We start from the raw sequence: 19,900 nt of genomic DNA on the forward strand, positions 1-19,900 counted from the left end.
ACAAAAAATATTAACAATGGCTCTGTTCAATATACCTATATTTCCAAAAGTGAGTATGAACATATTAATGCTTAATTTAAAGGTTCAGTGTGTAAGTTTTAGTGGCATCTAGTGGTGAGGGTTACGAATTGCAACCAGCAGCTCACGGTGAATTCACATGCTCCTCAGATGGTCCCATTTCCCGAGTTGACAAGTCGTTCTTCCGACTTCAGTGTGTGTTCATGTGCTCTAAAGTCGGAATGTGGAATCAACATGGACGCTACTACACAGATGTGTTGGATTAGCATCATCAGAGCATATAAACAACACGCAGACATCTAGTTCCCCCTACATGGACAGCAAACTAACTGTTATAACCATATTAAACCAACATGTTTGCAAAATATGTATATGCAATATGTGAGTCTGCACAAATCAAAGTTCTATATACTTCTTTCTTCTATATACCCATGTACACGTTATTTCTCTAATTGCAATAAAGATTTAAGGAGGAAAAAAAGATTCTGATTATTCCAAGTGCGCAGGAGAAGCTACGGTGTCCGACACGCTCTGTCTGCTCTTGTGCTAAATAATAATAATTGTCGTATGTATTTAACGTAGTGACGAAACGTGCTCTGAAGAGCAGTTTGTCCATTCGGGCTGCAGTAGAAACATGGCTAAGAGGACCCGCGGTGTATGTAGATAGAAATGGCTTATTCTAAGGTAATAAAAACATAACGGTTCATTACATCAGGTCCTTATACACCACGGAAAACATAGTTATGTATATTATATTGTATTTCTGTCAATAGGACGTCTTAAATTTTAAACACTGAACCTTTAAATCTAATCTTAATTTCACCCTCACAATTTACCTTACAGGAGAAAAGCATGTGTTTTCTATTAAAATGATCTGAAAATGAAATCTTTTGCTTTGGTTACAACTGGGATTGATTTTGGGAGAATGAGCTGGCCCTGTAGGTCACTTACAGGAGAGCTATGCACCTAAGCAAGAAGTAGTGTAGGTAACTATTTGAAGAGCATTTTGATCACAACTGATTCCAAAAGATGGTAATGTAAAGATGAGAAGAAACTGGGGACTGCACTCATAGTATATTTAGTCAGATATCACTTTGATATCTAACTAAATATACTACGAGTTTGTTTTGAATTGACTGTATGATATTTTTGTAACTTTATATCATAAAGATGAACTAACTTGATCATAAATTCATTGGTGAGGTCATATTTAAAACCTAATCCAAAAACAGTCCCACGTCACCTGACTAACACGCCCTGCCAGTGAATAAAAAGTCAAATGAGGTGAGTGAGAACTTTGTTGAAACTATCCAGTCTGTCTCATCTCCTCCCAATTTCCCTCCCCACTATCCCAGACACATAGGAAAGAAAGTCTAATTTGTCTAAAGGGTTTAGGGTTTTGAGAGCAGGATGTCTGGGCTTCTGTAAAATAATACGACTATTTTCAGCCTTATGAATAATCCAAACAGGCTGCAATGATTACTATTATTAACCCTGCCAATACCAAGAATAATGATACCTTTCCAAGCATGTTTCAAGTAATTTATGGCAGTCATTACTGTTCTCGTGTTTGCCCAAATACAAGCTTACTTCATATGGTTATCTTAGCTGAAATGCTGCTTTCCGTAGCTTCTTATCTACTTGATGTTTCATTCCTGCTCAGTGAGTGTTTTTTCAAGTATTTGCTTGGTGTGTGAAATGTCTGGAGAATTTGATTTTCATGTCCCAAGTTACTGTATGTTGATGTTGATATATCAAAGCCAAACCCTACGTTTTGGAAACCTAAACCTGCATTAATTGATTTTTTTTGGCCACTTGATATGGGAAACATGTTAGCAAACAGTTGCATCAAGCAGACAAAGGCCAACATTATAATTCATTTGGAGTTGTGTTTGTGGCCACCTGATGTTTCTAAGTGCAATAATAACAAATTACAATAACAATAACAAGCTAAGAAGAGGCTAAACCGCTCAGTTGAACTGAAGTGCACAGTCAGATAATAATTTTCTGGGGGGGTTATCAGTACAAGGAACCCCTTTTACATTACATATGGTCTTCTCATTTATTAATATAAAAATATTGATAAGACCAGTTTTATCTCATACCCTGTGGTTTAACAGTACTGACGAGAATATCAAGTTCCTCTACTGTAATATGAACTTACACTCCAGTAGACAACAAAATATAAGCCATTGTATTTGTTTACTAGTGACATTTATTCACAAAATTACAAATAAACAGAAAATAACCTGCATCCATTCAGGAAACATTTAAGTTGCAGGTCTGTTATCAGCTTTGTTGCACATCTGTTTCCCCGCCTTGACATGCTTGCAATAAAAAATAAATGTTTCTTAGTAATATGCATGTTGCACCAGTATTTTACAGTCCATAAGCCAAACTCATGCCATCCTCACACAGTCTCTTTTTGATTTGTCATTCAGCTGGACTCCCATCCCACCATGGTGTCTTCAGAATCCCTGTGAAAACCGGATAGCACAATTGGGCCCGAGTGTCTCCGATTTCCCTTCTCAGTACCAGTAGGACCTTCGGTGCCTCTTGTTCTCCTGTATACCCAGTTTCTCCATGACTTCCTCCTCCAGGGTTTTCAGAGATGGTACATAGGTCTTTTCTAGAGTGTCTTCTGGACTGGTGTCTTTAGGACCATCTGTGAGGTCAGACGTAAAAGTGAAGCACGTGCATAAATATATACAACTTGAATAGTATAAACATGAAACAGCATAAATTTGAACAGGCACCATACCATTAGACAATTTTAACAATGACTATGTATCTGCTTTAGGCAACAACCATGTTGGACGGACCACAAATCATCGGGAAATATCTTAACTCTCAACATAAAGGAAAATATTTAACATAAAACAGGAATGATGTGTAAGCAATCCACAATGTTTCTTCCTCTGTAATACAATCAAACCAAATAAGTCCGAAACAAATTTTTTCTAATTCGCAAAAATATTTTAAACTTCTGCCTCAAGTTTTGTTTTAATTTTTTTTGACAATTTCAGTCACTTTTTGAGAAACCAAAAGTGTGCACCATTTTCCCTATTTGAACAATTAATCACGTCTCGCCCCTCTCTATGAGTGTGGCGTTTGAAAAAACTATCAACTCCTTTGCCCTCAGATGTGGTCGGACACCATGTCGTACATCTAGCTATTTTAGGGAGCACAGTTAAGTTGGAAGGTTGTTCAGCATTGGTAAATGTTTGCACTTCCCACGTGTCTTCTAGCTGAGAAAGCAATGTGTTTCTTCCACTGTGAAACAATCAAAGCGCATCACTGAATCTGCACAGGGTGGAAAAATGAATGGCAGCCAGTTTAATGTGCTGACTCAGCTACACATGAAATAAACTGAATACTGAAAAGAATCATCCTCAAATCAAAACACAAAGACACACTCACCTTTCCACTGCTGTGGCACGATGCCATCTCGTCGCTCCACAACAGGTTTCGGGATGATTCGACCAGTCCTGAGAGAAACTCGGACTCTCTCGCCCTGCTCTGTGTATCTCCACTCTACCTCAGTGGGCTTCCTAGAAGATCAATATCAGCATTTCACAATTAGTCTGCTAGGAAACCAAAGATCATTTGCATTTATCTTCAATTAATAACTATTTATCTTCAATTAATAACTATTTATCTTCAATTAATAACTATTTTACAGAGTGATATCTGTAGTAGTTTAAAGATTGTTATTTTATGGCATTTATATCCAAAGGTAGTGTGAATAAAAACCACACATAAATTAGAGCAACAATCATTACAGACGCAGTTGTAAATATCAGCACAAATATTTACAATAAAATTTGATAAAGTGTTTTAGTACACAGATTATTTTCTTCGCTAACTTAGTTAAACATTTTTTAATCTCCCAAGCAGACTGTTTAAACATAAAACTCTGTTGGTCACACTTAAGTGTTTTTTATTAGAATTTATTTTTCAGAATAACACCAGGATCTTTGTTATGACTGCCAACCTGTGGTTCAGCTATTGTTAAGGTCCATGCATAGCCACAATTTTAATCTTGCAGACTAGCCAGGTTTACTGTACCTGTCTGAGGGGTCAATGAGGGCGACATCACGGAGCAAAATAGGAGCCTCACTGGCAATGTAGGTCCCACGGTAATCCCCGGTTTTTCCAACATACCTGTGATGCTAATACAGAAAACAATTGTTCACAGTTCTCTGACTTTAAACACCAAACAGGTGGTGGCCAAATGGCTTTTTATGGTGCTCTTCGTCAGCAACTTTGCACCCTGACCGGAGACACTGGCTCCATCTGGTGGAGCTAAAATACACTGCTCAAAAAAATAAAGGGAACACTTAAACAACACAATGTAACTCCAAGTCATTCACACTCCTGTGAAATCAAACTGGCCACTTAGGAAGCAACAATGATTGACAATCAATTTCATATGCTGTTGTGCAAATGGAATAGACAACAGATGGGAATTATAGGCAATTAGCAAGACACCCCCAATAAAGGAGTGGTTCTGCAGGTGGTGACCACAGACCACTTCTCAGTTCCGATGTTTTGGTCACTTTTGAATGCTGGTGGTGCTTTCACTCTAGTGGTAGCATGAGACGGAGTCTACAACCCACACAAGTGGCTCAGGTAGTGCAGCTCATCCAGGATGGCACATCAATGCGAGCTGTGGCAAGAAGGTTTGCTGTGTCTGTCAGCGTAGTGTCCAGAGCATGGAGGCGCTACCAGGAGACAGGCCAGTACATCAGGAGACGTGGAGGAGGCCGTAGGAGGGCAATGACCCAGCAGCAGGACCGCTACCTCCGCCTTTGTGCGAGGAGGAGCAGGAGGAGCACTGCCAGAGCCCTGCAAAATGACCTCCAGCAGGCCACAAATGTGCATGTGTCTGCTCAAACGGTCAAAAATAGACTCCAGGAGGGTGGTATGAGGGCCCGGCGTCCACAGGTGGGGGTTGTGCTTACAGCCCAACACCGTGCAGGACGTTTGGCATTTGCCAGAGAACACCAAGATTTGCCACTGGCGCCCTGTGCTCTTCACAGGTGAAAGCAGGTTCACACTGAGCACATGTGACAGACGTGAGAGAGTCTGGAGACGCCGTGGAGAACGTTCTGCTGCCTGCAACATCCTCCAGCATGACCAGTTTGGCGGTGGGTCAGTAATGGTGTGGGGTGGCATTTCTTTGGGGGGCCGCACAGCCCTCCATGTGCTCGCCAGAGGTAGCCTGACTGCCATTAGGTACCGAGATGAGATCCCCAGACCCCTTGTGAGACCATATGCTGGTGCGGTTGGCCCTGGGTTCCTCCTAATGCAAGACAATGCTAGACCTCATGTGGCTGGAGTGTGTCAGCAGTTCCTGCAAGAGGAAGGCATTGATGCTAAGGACTGGCCCGCCCGTTCCCTAGACCTGAATCCAATTGAGCACATCTGGGACATCATGTCTTGCTCCATCCACCAATGCCACGTTGCACCACAGACTGTCCAGGAGTTGGCGGATGCTTTAGTCCAGGTCTGGGAGGAGATCCCTCAGGAGACCATCCGCCACCTCATCAGGAGCATGCCCAGGCGTTGTAGGGAGGTCATACAGGCACGTGGAGGCCACACACACTACTGAGCCATATTTTGACTTGTTTTAAGGACATTACATCAAAGTTGGATCGGCCTGTAGTGTGGTTTTCCACTTTGATTTTGAGTATGACTCCAAATCCAGACCTCCATGGGTTGATAAATTTGATTTCCATTGATAATTTTTGTGTGATTTTGTTGTCAGCACATTCAACTATGTAAAGGAAGGAGTATTTAATGAGATTATTTCATTCATTCAGATCTAGGATGTGTTATTTTAGTGTTCCCTTAATTTTTTTTTTGAGCAGTGTATATATTCATGGTGTTTTACACTGGCACAATTTAACGACCATGAAAACATCCCTGTTAACTTTTTGGTGAAATTAGATGATTGGCAACATTATCTCTCTATGTCCAGAGTTTTTTTAAGTGTATGTTGAAGTACCAGCACTCTACGTAGAAAGAACAGATGTAATGTACTGCTAACTGTTGAAACTGCTTATAATTTTCTTTTTAGACAACAGTGAGTTTGTCAAATGATTGAATTAGTAGGTATATGAAATGTATAACAAAATGTCCTATAAGCATGTCCATCTGGTTTCCTCTTAGAGAAATATCACTTCCTTACTGTGTTCAGCCCCTCCAGCATAACCCAGTTCCTGTGTCTGAAGACTTGGATCACTTTTCCTTGCTTTCCTTTGTCCTTCCCTGCGAGAATCTCAGCCTGACGAAAAACATGACAAACAGATACATAACTGAAGTTGTACTAACACATTAAAAAAGGGAGGAGTGATCGTGTTGCAGCATTTATGGAAAACATAGTACTTTTAATGATATTAGCATAGTCAGCTGGGATTGGCTCCAGAACCCCCGCGACCCTGTATGCAGGATAAGTGGTTGACGATGGCTGGATGGATATTAGCATACTACAAAATTATTGTGCTATCAATGGCGGAAAAACTCTTTCAAAATATTCCATTAAAGTTGGGTCAGCATTTACATCTTTACTAAAGTTCAATTGTGAGTTTGTCAATGTACTGTGCTAATTTTTCAAAAAAACAAAAAAATTTCCTTTCAGCTGTTGTGCTTGGTCCAAGTGGGAGTCTCACAAAATGTTTGACAGCTGGCTAAGTCACATTAGTTCCTGAAAAATTAGCCTAAGATCTTTATATACTATGTTCTTCTGACCTCTGCATTTTAACCGATATCCTGTTTTGTTTCAATGGTATACTGAGTCACAAAAGTTCTCAGAACTGTAGACCTGTTTGACCATCTAAAGACTTGACTTTAAACTAAAAGACACACATGGTCCAATCTCAGAACAGTGCTGTCATATTCACAAAATATTTAATTATAAAAGGTCTATGCCGTAAATAAATGTGGTCTCGGCTATATAAAAACACTTAGAAGGTCCAGCGTGTAATATTTCTGAGGCTCTATTGACAGAAATGCAACATAATATCCATAACTGTTTCCAGTGGTGTATAAAGACCTTACATAATGAAATGTTTATTACCTTAGAATGAGCCATCTACATACACCGCAGGTCCACTTACATGTTGCGCCCCCATGTTTCTACAGTAGCCGAAATGGACAAACTAGTCTACAGAGCACGTTTCATCACTACCTGAACTTCAATACATACGAACAAGATGGAAGAAGTAGAAGTAGTAGTAGTAGTCGTCTGGTTAGTTAGAAGTAAGAAGTGAAATTTGGACAAATAGAGCACCACACCTATATGTTGACAGTTTTCGCAGCCTTTTTGTTGTTGGATTTAGATCTTAAATTGATATAATGTAGAACCTCATGGAGAACAAAGTTCAGTTTTTTTACTGCTGTATTTACAACTGCCAATAAAAATACACTTATTATAAAAGTACTTATTTAATCCTAGGAGCAACTGAATGCACAGTGAGCCATTTGTTGCAATTCGCAACCCTTACCACTATATGCCACTAAAACTTGAACCTTTACCACAGCGTTGAAGGAAAAATGCCCAAATCCTTTATCATTATAATGTCAACATTACGTGACCTTAACGATTAATATGCTCACAACTGACTTGCTTATGAGGATTTGGGACTTCAGCTGAATTTCCTAAGTCGTGAGAGTTACTCACTGTGTCCCCTCTGAGCAAACACCAGTCCTCTGGTGCTAAAGGCTCCACAAACACCTTTCTCCTCTTCTTCCCCGGAGGATTCAGTCTCTTAGAAGCAGGAGTCCACGGTCTGTTGGTGCCGTAGCGGAAATCTTTGGGCACCACAACCCTGGCTGCCATCGACAGGAGAGCGGTCAGCCTCATTGTGCTGCAGGGACAAAATTGATCAAGGTTAGCATATTAGCTTAAAAGGTGGCTAGTCTCCCTTCATAACACTACTCTGTCTCAACACATGCTAACGTTTAACACAACAAAATCTTATTACTATCTCTCTTGTCAAGTAAACCGTAGCTGAAGTTTTTATGTTTAACAAAAAAACGAGTTAAGAACATATCATGCAGAAAAATTCCTACCCTCTGTTGTCAATGTCACATGTAATAGCACCGACACCAACATCAACATCAGCAAGCAGAGCCCCCTAGTGGACAGGAGGGTGTGACCCAGCTGCACGCATGCGCATTTATTGCTTTTCAGGGCAGGATGCTGGCATTGACTGCAAGATTACCTCTCTGTTTTATCTGTGTACTTCAGTGTATTCAAAGCACAAATGATTTATAGTAAGTCTACATATCATTGAGTCAAAATGAAATAAGAGGGGTCTTAGTAAGATCATGCCAAAAGATACATTATTTTGGAATTTACATTTACATTTACTCATTTGGCAGACGCTTTTATCCAAAGCGACTTACATTTGAGGACAACATTAAAGCATCAAGAAAGCCTCAATACAGCATGAGATTGACAACTGACAATGCATATTAGTAAGGGCAGCAATAATTACTAGGAAAAGCTTATAACACGTATAGCATCAATGGGAAAATGAATGGAATTTAGGTCTGTCTTGCGAAATTCTTACCTTTAAAAACAAAACACTGTCCTTTAATACAAGGTACAATATAACCACTTCGTATCAGCTCAAATTTCATTGATTAAAAATGTACAGATTACTGAATCAATGAATCATGTGTTTACAGGAGTAACATTTGTCCTTCATTTAATATCACCCAGGTGAGCAGTATTCAGATTCAGATTCATTCTTTATTGTTCTCAGTGGAGGAAATTTGTTTTCACAGTCTGTACAAAGAGCACCTTCAACATGAATACTACACACACAAACTACCCATAGCACACATATACAAACAATGTATACACATACCTACACATATAACACAGGAGTGACATCATTAACTTGTCTGTAAGTTTAACGCTCTTATAGCGTAGGGTACAAAACTTTCCCCAAAGCGTGCCTTTTTGTAGAGCAGCTGTCTGTATCTACAGCCAGATGGGAGAAGGGTGAAGCATGAGTTAAGAGGGTGGCTGGGATTTTGTACTATGGTAGTTGCTCTAAGAGCAGTGGCAGTATTAATGAGGCCTGGCAGGTTGGGAGTGGAAAGACCTATTATTTTGCAGGAAGTGTTAGTGATTTTAAGAAACTTATTCCTATTGGTGAGAGAGAGCATGGTGAAATAGCAGGTAGTAATGCTACGATACAGGAGAAGCGGTGATCAAAACTCAGTTTATTGTCCATAGGTACTTGAAAGTGTCAACAATTTCTACTGGCTGGCTGTTTATTGAAATGGGGCAGTGAGGGGCGGAGAGTTTATGGCATGTGTCCAACCAGTATTGCAAACTCATTTCTAATTACCACTTATCCTGCGTATAGGGGGGCTGGAGCCAATCCCAGCTGAACAGAAAGGCCGGGGCAACTGGGGGTGTGAACCCGCGACCTTCTTGCTGTGAGGTGATAGTGCTAACCACTGCACCACCATGCCACCCTTTGCAAAATTACTTGTTCAACCAATTTTTTACTTTTCTGGTTTTGATGATAAATATAATGTATAAATATAACTGTGAACAATTCTGTCTGGATTTAAGATGTTCTGGAAAAGTGCTGAGTAAAACTATTTTCAAAACTAAATGTGTTTACCACTACAGTTCAATGGTTGACTGTTGAAATGGGCCCTTATTTCATGTTAGGAGCATCCATGAAAGCAGATACAGTGTGTGAGTTATTGCAAGCCATTCTGTAGTAATACTGCGGCAAGGCTCAGAGATATTTATAGCACCCATATACCACGAGACAAGAGGCTGGTTTCTGAAAACCTGCAATCATACATGTAAGCACGCTGAAGCAGTCATTAATCTTATGAACCAGATGTTCCAGCTGCCACAGAGAACATTTACAAATCAATACTTTGAAAACATTTTAGTCCAGAAGCTCATGGATATTATGAAAAGGACAAATGAACGTGGACTTTAAACATTATGTCCCCTCCTAAACAGCGTATTTAAAGAACACATACTCAATCAAACCCCATGACAAATTCAAAGCTGTCAGGACATGTTACATAACACCACAACTACTTCAGCTATCACAGCCTAAAGCCCCAAACTGTGCAGCGAGGCTCTTCTGGGATCAAATTATTTGTGACAAGTGCGCACACACACACACACACACACGTGCCATAGTGAGTTTCATACATTTGTAACAGTGAAAAATTTAATGTGAAATGATTAATTAGGTCTGGTTGGATGGTTTATATATATATATATAAAAAATAACACTTGTGTTGGTTAAAAAGAACACAATGACTAAGATCAGATTGTTTAGGTGCTTTCCAGACTGAGAAAGTGTCTAATCTACTATAAACAAGTAGAGTTTACTGAATATAAACATGACAGAATCAAGTTTTTTTTTGTATTCAACATTTTTATTAAATGGACCGGCAACTACAACAGTAAACTAAGCAGCAGATTAAGATGAATGACAGCTTCCGAAAGCAACAGAGAAAGCCAAACCAAGAATCACACTTTAATGCCAAATTATACCCATGGACTTCAAAATTTGAGTGGGCCACCGTTGTAGTTTGAAATCAGTGGTGCAGCGCAGGTGGCTATAAGCCATCTTAGACGCAGCAGTCGCAGTTATTTTCACTTTTTAAAAGCTGAGATTTCCCTTAGGTTCGTCATTTGATTAACTGTGGGCTCGTTTTGCCAAGTACAGGAAAGAACACTGAAGCGAGGACAATGACATCCAAGTAACATGGTGACAGGTCTAGCATTTGTAAAAACTTGGAACCTTAAAAATTACCTACAGTGGAAAAATAGTAACACCACATTTTGAACAACATGTTGTCTAAACAAAAACACATCTTTAAAAACATCACAACTTTGTTTCACAGCCAAAATAATACTATTAAAAGTAAAATAGAATCATATTCCAGTAGAGAGTTTACTTTGAAGATTCTCCTCACTTCACTTCTCAATTTCTTAAGATCATAGATGTTGGCATTAACAATGTCAGCAATATATTTCAGACCTGAAAAAAATAAACATATTTGGTACAACCAATTACTGAACGCTTCACAATTACATCTCCAGTATCAAGCAATGGCAGCAATCAGGTGAGCTAATTAAGAAAATATAATAAACAGGAAACTAAGAGTTGATGTTTTTGATAGTTTGCCAGATAATTTATGCAAAAAAAAAAAAAATGTGGTGACAAACTTTTACCCCCATAATTGCCACAGCTCCAGCCTGACAAAGTTTCAAGACTGAGCTCTGACAACAATCAGGAATGTCTTTCTACTTTCGATAATGCGTGGTCAGCTAAAGAAAGTTGCAGAGGGGTTTACCAAGTAACTGTTTTGATCCTAAAATAGTTCTGAAATGGGCTTTACATATTTAGTCTGGTGAAATGAAATCACGTAATTTGGTCACCTGCAATGAAGCATACACTACACCAAAGCAACAAAACCTGTGTTGCATAAAAATGTCTTACAGTGAACTAGACAATGATTAATGGGGCAAAAAAAAAAAAAAACATTCTGAAAGTGCAACTCCTCATGTATCCAATGGATGAATATATGATTTAAGATGAGGCAGAGAAGCTAGGTGACACAAATGGAAGTAAAACATTTACTTTATAAACTACAGCTGAGAGCATGGGTGAAAATTTGTTCTTATTTCTGTACAATATCTGTTTTAAAACCATCAAATAGGAGTTTTAATCTTTTTTGTGTGGTTTAAACATTCTCCTTTTTTTTTTTAATTTACTATATATATATTCAGTGTTTATTCCCTCTAAACTGAAAAAAAAAAAAAAAAAGTTTGACACCTAGCATTCAGTCTTTGTAATTATGTAATTGCACTTAGAAATAAAAAATATATACACACCAAAATCCCATTTATAAACGAGCCTTAAAGTGCTCATTTCAATTGTTTGAAATCAGATTAGCAAACTTTTTGTTTCTAGGATATATGATATCCCAAAAATGGCAAATGAGGATTTGTTTGTCTCTCAATACAAACGCTTTTTTTGTTGTTTTTTTATTTTTTTTAATTCTATTATTAAACAGCTGAAATCTGGCATCCTGCAGGTAATCATGGTGATGCTTGAATTTCAGAGAAAAGCGTCAAAAGGTTCTTGGTTTTCTTCTGTGAGTTGACGTTAAGCGCTGTCTGTCACAGGCTGCAGAGAAAAGCAGAGTGGAGAGCAATTATTCCAGACAACATATATACACACACACACACACACACACACACACACACACACACACACACACACACACATTATTTTATCCATTTACTTTTTGCATGGTCCTCAAAATATCCACACTTAACAGAATATTTTGCAAATCATATTAGGCATATTTGCGTTTAAAACCTACAGAAACAGCAGAATGGCTCACACTCATATTAAATCAAAATAGGATGTTTCCCGGGTAAAACCACCCAAAACACTACTAACGAGCACGTCTCACCTTTTCTGCCGTTGGAGCGTTTTCCTGGGCCTCTGGTTTTGACTCGCTCTGTGAGGAGGGAGCAGTTGCCTTAGGTCCAGCCACATCATTGAGCTTGGCCTCTGTGTTGGACTTGTTGATGTCTACTTTAGAGTCCCCTTCCACCTCTGTGTCCTTCGGCCGCTTGGGAGATGCCTTACAAAAAGGTTTGACAAGTGTCAATGCTGTTTACTATAAACTAATTATGAAGCGCTTGACTTTTGTTGACAGACGCGACGGGTAAATCTCACCTCTGTGGACTCCTCTGCTTTTCGCTTAGTTCCTCCCCTCTCGTTCTTCTCGTCAATGACCAGGGTCCCTTCATCCTCATCACTGCTGCCCTCTGCATCTGCTTTCTCCGAACTACCCGTTTCCCCTGCTCCCTCTGACGCGTTGTCCTTCTTCGATGACTAAAGGCAGATATGGAGACATTAGTGAGAGACAACAAAATTATTTGAGTAACAACACACACAGTGCACACCCCAAAGTCTAAATGTTGTCTTTAATTGGTAAAACAAGGTAGCTTTCTTATTTAGCATAACATCCATTCTAATGTTGAATGCTTACAAGAGGATGGTGCCAGTTTCTTCGAAGCCAAAAATATCAGGTTGAAAACTCAGTAACGTATTTGGTGCAGAAACTAATTTCACCAGGTTGATACAGACAAGAGGACTTTTGTAGGAAAAATGGCTTTAAGTTTTTCCACAATGCATGACTGGTCTAAAATATCATGTGATTAGTTGTGCTGCCTGTTGAAAAGCAATTCAGCAACAGAAGCTGAATTGAGAACCAGAGACAGGTTTTCTGTAGCTGCCATTTCTGGCATCACTTCATTACAGTTTCTTTTGTGCACCTATTTCATTTACCTCCCCTGGGAATAAAACCAACCAACCACCATCTTAGAAATACACACACCTCGTAACCTTCGTGCGTGACAGTGGGGTTGTTTTCAATCTCCCACAGTCCCTCAGCGAAGCCTTTCCTCTTGTTTGCTTTTCCAAACTTTTCCTTATGTTCATCATACGGGAACAAATCCTTGGGCCCCAGGAATGCCCTGTGGGGAGCAAACATAAGAGATATTAACATAAACTATATCTCTAAGTTGTGTACATCCATTGACATATCAATTTAATAATTTGTTTCTAGCTGAGATGTTAGTGTGGCATTATCTTTTGTGTCTTATACGTTATTGATCCCAGACAGGAAATTTGTTCGTCTTTGCATTTAACCCATCCTAATTAGGGGCAGTGGGCAGCTATTGTGCAGCACCAAGAGAAGTAGCAGTGTCTATTTTGACATTTTGATAAATGACAACACATTCTAATTATGAAATTACTATTTCCGTAATTACTTGATCAACAGAAACTCAAATTTTATCAAGTAGATCAAGATAAAATCAAGATTAATTATTGTAATTATTTTTGTTTCACAGGACTAACTACATACTCAGACCTTTGGTATTGTTAGAGCGTTACCAGCAGTGGAGTACGTAAAGGCAAAGCTTGAATTAGACTTAGATATTTCTTGTGTGCAAATTGAAATTTTGGCTTGACAATAGATCAGATACATATCACATAGGCTACGTTCACACTGCAGGCCTTAATGTTCAATTCCGAGTTTTTTCCCCAAATCCGATTTTTGTTTTTTTGTTTGACAGTTCACATTAGTGTTTAAATGTGGCCCATATCAGACCCCAGTGTATACTGTCCGCGGCCTGAAAGTGACCCGCATGCGCAGAAGAATAACACGACGTCACACGCAGCACGCTGTTGCAGGCTACAGAAGTAAACAAGGAGCAACATACATCTGGTTAGCTCGCGGGAGACTACTGTTTTTCCATTGTCCTCACGGGTCACATTTCTCCCGACTGGAGTTCACAACTTTCTGTTCTTTTCTTTACAGTTTCTGGCGCTGGGCAACTGCCCCACATCTCACACTCTCTCTCCCTCTCCCCGCACTGCATCCGCTCGGACAAATAGCATGCACATAACTCAGAAGAGAGCTTGCGGTCCGGTGGATTTCAGGGGTAAGAATGGGAATCTGAGTGTCCACACTCAGGTCGCATTTAAAAAGATCCGATCTGTATCAGATTTGGACCACATATGGAAGTGGCCCAATTCCGAACTGGAAAAGATCAGATTCCATGTGACTTGGCCTGTTCACATCGTCATAAAAAGATCAGATCCGAGTCACATATGGGCAAAAAAAATATAATTCGGATTTAGGTCACTTTGGCCTTCAGTCTGAACGTAGCCATAAACTAAAATTTATGTGACAAGTCGTCAAAGGTCACCCAACACCTCATGATGCATCATCTGGGGACAATTGGCCTCATTCACTAATGTGTGTGTAGAATGTTCTTACTTTGCATATAAAATAAGTGGATTCATGACACTTGCCCAGTGGCCAATTTTGTTATTACCTCCATGCGTATGTCAGTAAATCATGATCATAAATTGACAGGCACGTGTCTGCCATTTGCAATCAGCATACTGCCACTACTCCACGAAACCAGCCCCTGGCCCCTAAAGGAAAAAAAGCTAACGAATTTCACGACTGAAGAAACTGAAAAAAGTTGTGTCTGAGGTGGAAGCTAGAAAAGGCACATTAGAGGCCAATTCAATACGAAAAAACAATGAAAACCAAAACTGTTACATTTCAATAATTTTTTTCCCCCCATATCAATCGTTATTTTATATTTCAAAATGAACGGTTTTAAATATTGTGGTCTATTAAAGGTTCAGTGTGTAAGCTTTAGTGGCATCTAGTAGTGGGGGTCAACAATTGCTCCTCAGCCACCCAATATTATATAGCTGCAATTTCAGGACCCCCCACAATTCTGGGACTGCAGTTCTAGGACTGTAGTTCTTTTGCGACAGCGCCATCTAGTGGATTGGTGGTGATAATGCACAGCAACATGAAGGAGGTTAACCCTGTCTGCTAGCGCGTCAGCCATGTGCGCAGCTGTAGGGTTTACCGGTTGACATGCATATAATCAATAACTTAGGTTTAGGCACACACCCTGTGATGGTTAGGGTAAGGGTAATTGGCTTCAGGGGGCTGTCAAGAGCTAGCTGGCAGTATCAAAGTAAACTAGAGTCCTACAAATGCAGTTCCGGTCCTAGGATTGCTGTCTTGAATCTGCAGCCTCCGGTATTGCAGCTACATACTACTCCAGCCACCGCTCCCTTTGCAAGCACGGAGGAGAAGCTCTTGTGCTAAATAATGTGTGGTACTCCGCTGTACAAATTTCACTTCTCTTCTTACTTCTAATAAACCAGACGACTACTACTACTTCTTCGTACGTATTCAACGTAGTGACGAAACACGGTCTGAAGAGCAGTTGTCTGTTTAGCCTACTGTAGAAACATGGCGGCGTAATACCGCGACTTCCATATAAGGGGACCCACAGTGTATGTAGACAGAAATACATACGCAAGAAGTGTACTGGATTACAATCACTTGCTATCCCTTTAAAAGCTGGGTGTTTACATTTTCTAGCCGGGTCTTCGTCATTTGTGCATACACATGGTCTTTTTCTGGACATTTATATGTACTACATTAAATTATGTGATTAACCAAAAATAAATACTGATTAAAAAATTGCATTTCCTAATTGTCAGAAATTAATTCACTTTGGATGTTTGTTTTAATATTCTCAATTGCTCTGAGCTTCTACCACTATTAAGTAATAAGATTAACACACATTACTCACGTCTCATGAGTCCCAAAAAAGAACACCTGGTACTTGTTTGAGGGGGACTTCACAGCTCCTTCAGGTAACTCGTCAATCTGCAAATTAATAAAACCTCTTCTTAAGAAAGGACGCCATCAGAAAATACATGCAACAAATTCTGTTATGAAGTAGCAAACGCAGGAGCACAAGATCAAAGTTACAACCCAACAACAACAAAAGATTCAGAGCAGGTACATACATACAGATAGCGACAATGTGAATGTTTTCTAAAACAGACAGATCTTACACCAGATCAATCAGCAGCAGCTGTGCAAGCCATTTTTGAATTTCATCATTATTAACAATGTCTCAAGGTCAGATTGCTCATATTCAAGTCATTCAGTCAGGTCAACAGTTCAAAAAAACAAAAATACTTCATTTACAATGATAAAAGAGCAGCATATCTTCATGTTTTAGAGGCTTGAATCAGAAAAGATTTATCTTGATAAATGTCTTAAACAATTACTTCATTAAAAAAAACCCTGAGTGGACTAATGAATTAACTGTTTCAACAGTATGGGTCTTACTGCTAAATAAGGCTTATAGCAATGGACAGTCATCTGAGGTATTTACTAACCAGCTACTGCAAAATGCACTTCAATTTGAACTCCTAATGAGCCCACTGAGAACAGGGGCCACTCCACTTTGTCATTTCTCATGTTTAACATCCTTGCAGTGCAGTTTGGCGCTAACTTGTGTTATTTAAAAAAGAGCACATCAAGACACAGGAAAGCACTATTTTGAGGGCTGAGCGTGGCGTCCGTTTGCCTCTACCAGACAGGCCTTTTGGCATTCCCAGATAGGGCCACTCTGTCAGGATAGGTGGGGCAGGACCTGCAGCCTGCTGCCATGGTGCATGGCTGATAAGACTGAGACAAATTGGTTTGTAACAGAAACAGCAATACAGTGTTTCCTTTTGAACTGTGCAAGCTAGTTGCGGTTAGGGGTTACTTGTTTCCACATTTTTCTGTTTTGGCTCTAGTGTAGTAAAGTGCAATCCTATTTAGGTTATTTTTATCTCCAATTTATTCTTATAAAACCCTGAGTTACGCCGCGTTTTAGAGGGAAACGGAACCTGTTGGAGCCAAAAGTTCTCATTTCCTCTCATGCTGAATGATTGGGAAACGCTGACAAAAATATTAGTCTAATGTGTGTTTATGGACTGGGTAGACATCACGTTGTGGTCTTACACCACTTCTTTTATTTGCTTGGACCACATTTAAGCGTAATGGAAGTATTTAAACATAACGGACTGAAACACTGTTAACGTAACGCAACAAGTGTGTGCAGGCAAGCATTTGTTTACTTAGCATATGGCTGTAACGTTACTACACAAGCAGCCATGTAGTCTGTAGCGTTAATGCAACAGTTCATAAAGAAAGAAAAAAAAAAACTTCACCACGTAGCGTTAACTTAGCTAACTTAATTTACAACATGGCTTCGTGTCTGAGTCCTCAGGTAGCCCAACGTTAACGTCAAGATGCTTCTGGACAGACATTATGTACGACATGACCGTTAATCTGTAGCCGAAATTACCCGACTGCTATTTTTAACGGTCCGAAAAGCTTTAAGTTAACGTTAGCCAAACCTAACAGGCCCCCCGGGAGACTAAAGCGGCACATGAATAGCAACGTCGGTGGCAAAGAGCAGCTAGCAAAAACATTAATAAATAGTTAACCGAGCGGGGTGCTGTGGTGTCTGTTTTCTCGATGAATCACTCGAAAGAAATGTGAAACTGTCTACAGTTGGCTAACGTTAGCTGTGTTTGGAAGCTGGGTGACGTTAACGTTAGCTAACACGACCAATTTAGGCTAACTCATGGTAGCTAACGCTAACTGCTGTTAGGCCTCACAGGTAAACAAGTGATAGGAGCAAGCCAGACTGAAATGAATACCAAATCTAAAGCTGGAAACAAGATATTGAACGTCAGGTGCTTACCCTCGCAGGCCAGTGTGGATACCCCTTCATTTTAGCAAATACAAGATCTCCAGGTTTGTATTCTCTTTGCCTGTTGGACCTCGGCATGTTTCTTGCAGAAATGGCTTGCTATGTCAGATGTGTAACGTTAGCTAAAACACAGTGTTAGTTTCAATGTGGTAAGTTACCGTATGCGAATTAGTAAACACCTGCAACAAACAAGCCAAGCGTCGGTTTGTCATCCAAATTAACCGGGCGCAGAAAACTGGAGCGAAGACGCGGTGAGCGACTTATTTCGCGGATTCTGTGGATTGTAACCTCGGCCAGTAATGCCGGTCTGGTTTCGGTTTTAATTGCGTTACAAATTCTACAACTAAACGCGGTAACTATTTGGTTTGAACGTTATCCCACAGTCCAATGGCGCGTTCCACGGACTGTTTGGGTTTGAAATTGAAAACCGCTTCCCACTTTGCAGACGCGCCCCCAGTACCTGATGAAGCTGCACAGTTAGCGCCCCTGTTGACCAAAACATCACATTGAAGGTATATTTATCATGAAACAGCGCTAATTTTATGGAAGAAGTCAATAACTGAGCTATTTCTTTGGAAGTTTGCAGGATAATTGTTTGACTGAGATAGGAATTCACGTTAACAATATTTCTTCTGCTTTCTATGCTGAAATACTAAACCAGGGCTTAGATACACCCCTCACATTTTTGTAAAGACTTGATTATATATTTTCATGTGACAATACTGAAGAAATTACAGTTTGCTACAATGTAAAGTAGTGCGTGTACAGCTTGTTTACCTTGTAAATTTGCTGTCCCCTCAAAATAACTTTTGTGAGACTCTATATTAGCACAGCACCAAATTAAGATAATGAAGGTATTACAATAAAATTTGACACAAACACACTCTTCAAGACAGGGCCTCAAGGTCAGTATGGGGGGCACACCTTAAAGCCCTTGCATGTGAGTTAACAATCTGGTTTTGTGGCACAATTTTAATCAAATCAGGATAAGTCTGTAACTTCTGGGGTCCAGGGCAGTTGCCCACTTTGCCAGTTGGTAATCCATGTTTTCAAATTAAATATGAGTTTTAGGCTAGCGTTTGTATAGCATAATGTTAAACACCCTATTATTTCCCAAAGCTAAGTGTCAAACAATTGAATGGGAAGGAAGGATTTTGTGACCATTTGAATTTGGTATTAATTTGAAGTGTTTGGAACAAGACACTGCTATCTAACTTTGATCTTTTGCCCCCTTAGCTCAGACATTTGTTTCAGACAGCTTTGGAGATGCCAGTTAGAGTAAAGTGTCAGATTAACCCAAAATATGTAGAAAGCACTTGAATTTAGTTTCTTCAAAGACACAGCACAGCTAAATTGTAGTCTCTGTGACCTAGGTTGCATAAAGCAAGAGAAAAGTAACAGGAAACAAAGAAATCTATAACATACAGTTCATAGCCACAAATCAATTGTAGAAAAAGTATATTTCTTTCAGTATTGTTATTATCTGACAGTCCCCCATTTTCTCCCACATACAGCACAGATCTATCCATTATCAGGTAAGATTCTCATTACCCTGCATACGAACTATCTGTCACAAACTGCTTAAATCCAAATTTTATAGATATGTGGAAACCCAAATATTAGACCGTTACATGATTGTTAGACACCTTAATCCAAAACCACAGGTATTAATATGCTGCTTTAACAGCCTCCACT

At 39.6% G+C, this 19,900-nt stretch overlaps 2 protein-coding genes across 2 annotated transcripts; both read right to left on the minus strand.

The window, feature by feature from the left end:
* Window positions 1-2,215: 2,215 nt before the first annotated feature.
* Window positions 2,216-8,221, minus strand: mrpl24 (mitochondrial ribosomal protein L24). Its single transcript, XM_046058631.1, has 6 exons — window positions 8,095-8,221; window positions 7,703-7,889; window positions 6,212-6,307; window positions 4,087-4,190; window positions 3,439-3,569; window positions 2,216-2,683 (listed from the first exon to the last, which is right to left on the minus strand). The coding sequence occupies exons 2-6, from the start codon at window positions 7,883-7,885 to the stop codon at window positions 2,547-2,549; spliced, it is 651 nt and encodes a 216-aa protein (XP_045914587.1). The 5' UTR covers window positions 7,886-7,889; window positions 8,095-8,221; the 3' UTR covers window positions 2,216-2,546.
* Window positions 8,222-10,430: 2,209 nt separating this feature from the next.
* On the minus strand, window positions 10,431-18,647 carry LOC123976079 (hepatoma-derived growth factor-like). Its single transcript, XM_046057893.1, has 6 exons — window positions 18,197-18,647; window positions 16,238-16,314; window positions 13,438-13,576; window positions 12,774-12,932; window positions 12,505-12,678; window positions 10,431-12,212 (listed from the first exon to the last, which is right to left on the minus strand). The coding sequence occupies exons 1-6, from the start codon at window positions 18,281-18,283 to the stop codon at window positions 12,192-12,194; spliced, it is 657 nt and encodes a 218-aa protein (XP_045913849.1). The 5' UTR covers window positions 18,284-18,647; the 3' UTR covers window positions 10,431-12,191.
* Window positions 18,648-19,900: the final 1,253 nt, after the last annotated feature.

The sequence above is a fragment of the Micropterus dolomieu genome, linkage group LG09 (genome assembly GCF_021292245.1).
Source record: "Micropterus dolomieu isolate WLL.071019.BEF.003 ecotype Adirondacks linkage group LG09, ASM2129224v1, whole genome shotgun sequence".
Taxonomy (NCBI): Eukaryota; Metazoa; Chordata; class Actinopteri; order Centrarchiformes; family Centrarchidae; genus Micropterus; species Micropterus dolomieu.